The 1972-nt window shown below is 36.6% G+C and overlaps 1 protein-coding gene across 1 annotated transcript in view; it reads right to left on the bottom strand.

Moving 5' to 3' along the window:
* The window catches only part of RIPK2 (receptor interacting serine/threonine kinase 2), a 25038-nt gene that overhangs the window by 5576 nt on the left and 17490 nt on the right, over positions 1 to 1972 (bottom strand). Inside the window, exons 7-9 of the mRNA XM_045285984.1 lie at positions 1719 to 1802; positions 602 to 683; positions 292 to 294 (exon numbers count right to left, since the gene is read on the bottom strand). Coding sequence (XP_045141919.1) covers positions 292 to 294; positions 602 to 683; positions 1719 to 1802 — 169 coding nt within the window. The remainder of the gene's footprint in view (positions 1 to 291; positions 295 to 601; positions 684 to 1718; positions 1803 to 1972) is intronic.

Consider the following 1972-nt stretch of genomic DNA (forward strand, 5'->3'; position numbering starts at 1 on the left):
ACTAGCTATGCGATACAGAAGTTTCTTAATCTATAAAATAACGTATACTTACTAGACAAACTGTTATGAAAGTTCTAGATAAAGAGTGTTCCTTTCCCTCTGTTCTATGGGACCCTGGGGACACTGTAGGTGAAGTATTTGGGCTATTAACTGTACAGTTGGAGGTTCAAGCCCACCAGCTACTGTGTGGAAGATGAGACTGCTTCCGTAAATTCTGACTTTTGGAAATCCTATATTGGGTTGCTCGAGACAGAATTGACTAAATATGACAGTAGACTTTTGGTTATCATAGCTCTATGTCCATCTCTCTCCTGTATCAGTTTCCATCTTATACTATGATTCTGTAGAAGCATTTCTACTCCTCTTTACAAGCTATTTTTTGGGCATCTTTCCACAGTATCTAAGACAGACAGTGCTTTTCGTGCTGTGTTTGTTACACATCCTACTACCATAGCTACATCTTTAGACCTCTTGAAAATGACTTATGAACCCAAATGAAAGACACGCTCCACACACACCTTGGCGACTTGCCAACAATATGAGACGGAAAGGACGGAAAGAGAAAACCAGCAGTTCAGCACTGACTGGAATGTTTACATACTAGATAAAAAATCCTGCGTGGACAGGGACCTCGAGGTTCCAGGACTACCACTTGTATAGGGTTGTGAGGATCCACAGGATTCCTGACGTGAGTGGAGAGTAAAGGATTTGGATTAATAAGAAAATCATTAAAAAGGCTATACAACTTTAATTTCTAAAGAGTTCTTGCTTTGAGTTTGTTGCTATAAACTACCATAAAGACTACTACAAATTACCTATAAAATTAAGGAAACACATATGTAAAATAATCAGAAGATACTTAATTTTATTTTTACTAAATAAGAGGGGGTAAATGAAACAATAATTAAATATGTGAAAAAATACTACTTCTCTTCAATGTAGTCTACATTTTCTCAGAACTTCTATTTAGTGGCTACAGCAGAGAATAAGGCATTTGAAATCCATAACCCTTCTTCATATTTAGAGCAAATGCTTGTTTTTCATGTCCCTTCCACATGGAAGGGGGTGGGGCACAGGAAAAGAGTAATGGAGAACCTAGATTTCATTCTTGGCCCTGTCCCAGAATTGCCACCAACTGGACAAGGAATTTAAACTCTTTCAGGTTCTATGTAGTATTTATCTAAAAACATATAGACATTGTTTAATCTATGTCGAGGTGCTTCAAAAACTATGTATTATGCTCTGGCGTTCATTTTTCTGAGTCTTATATAGTTTGAAGAAATGATTAGCACAAAGTCTAAATGAATCAATTAAAGAAATCTTTCCTTTCTGTCACAAAAATGGCTTTTTCCAGTTACCATTTTTTGAAAGAGGTAAAAATCAGGACAAGTATGATCGCTCAGCTACATTGGATAAAGAGGTATAAATATAATAGAAGTAAGATCAATGGTTTGCCTGTGCATTACCCCGGAACACCGCTGAATGCATAAAATAACAGGGACAAAAGTGAATGTCAAAATCAGCAGCAACTAGATTGGATGGGATGAGCAATGAGCTGAAAACTAGGAAAGATGAGTTTCAAGTTGGAGATCTCCAGGGGCACCTAAGTGCTAAAACCTGCCTGGGCTTTAGTTTTTCTTCTGAAAAATAAGGGGTGACAATAAATGATCTCTCATAGTCAAGCATTTTGGCTTTACCACATGCACACATATTTTTACCTCTTGCGGAGCATGATTTACAGGAATGTTCAGCGGTAACTCCATTTTCTTCTCCTCACAAAAGAGAATAGTACTTGCATTACCCTGTAAGTGAAATGAAGTCATGTATATTTTAATTCGGGGTGCGTAGAAAATTCTAGAAGATACATTGTACGTAATACTTCATGTTTATATAAATCAGTGGTTTTCTTTAAAAAAAAATCATTTTATTAGAGGCTCATACAACTCATCACAATCCATACACACATCAATTG

The sequence above is a fragment of the Echinops telfairi genome, unplaced genomic scaffold, assembly GCF_000313985.2.
Source record: "Echinops telfairi isolate 266 unplaced genomic scaffold, ASM31398v2 ScPeMD7_1;HRSCAF=3_0, whole genome shotgun sequence".
Lineage (NCBI taxonomy): Eukaryota > Metazoa > Chordata > Mammalia > Afrosoricida > Tenrecidae > Echinops > Echinops telfairi.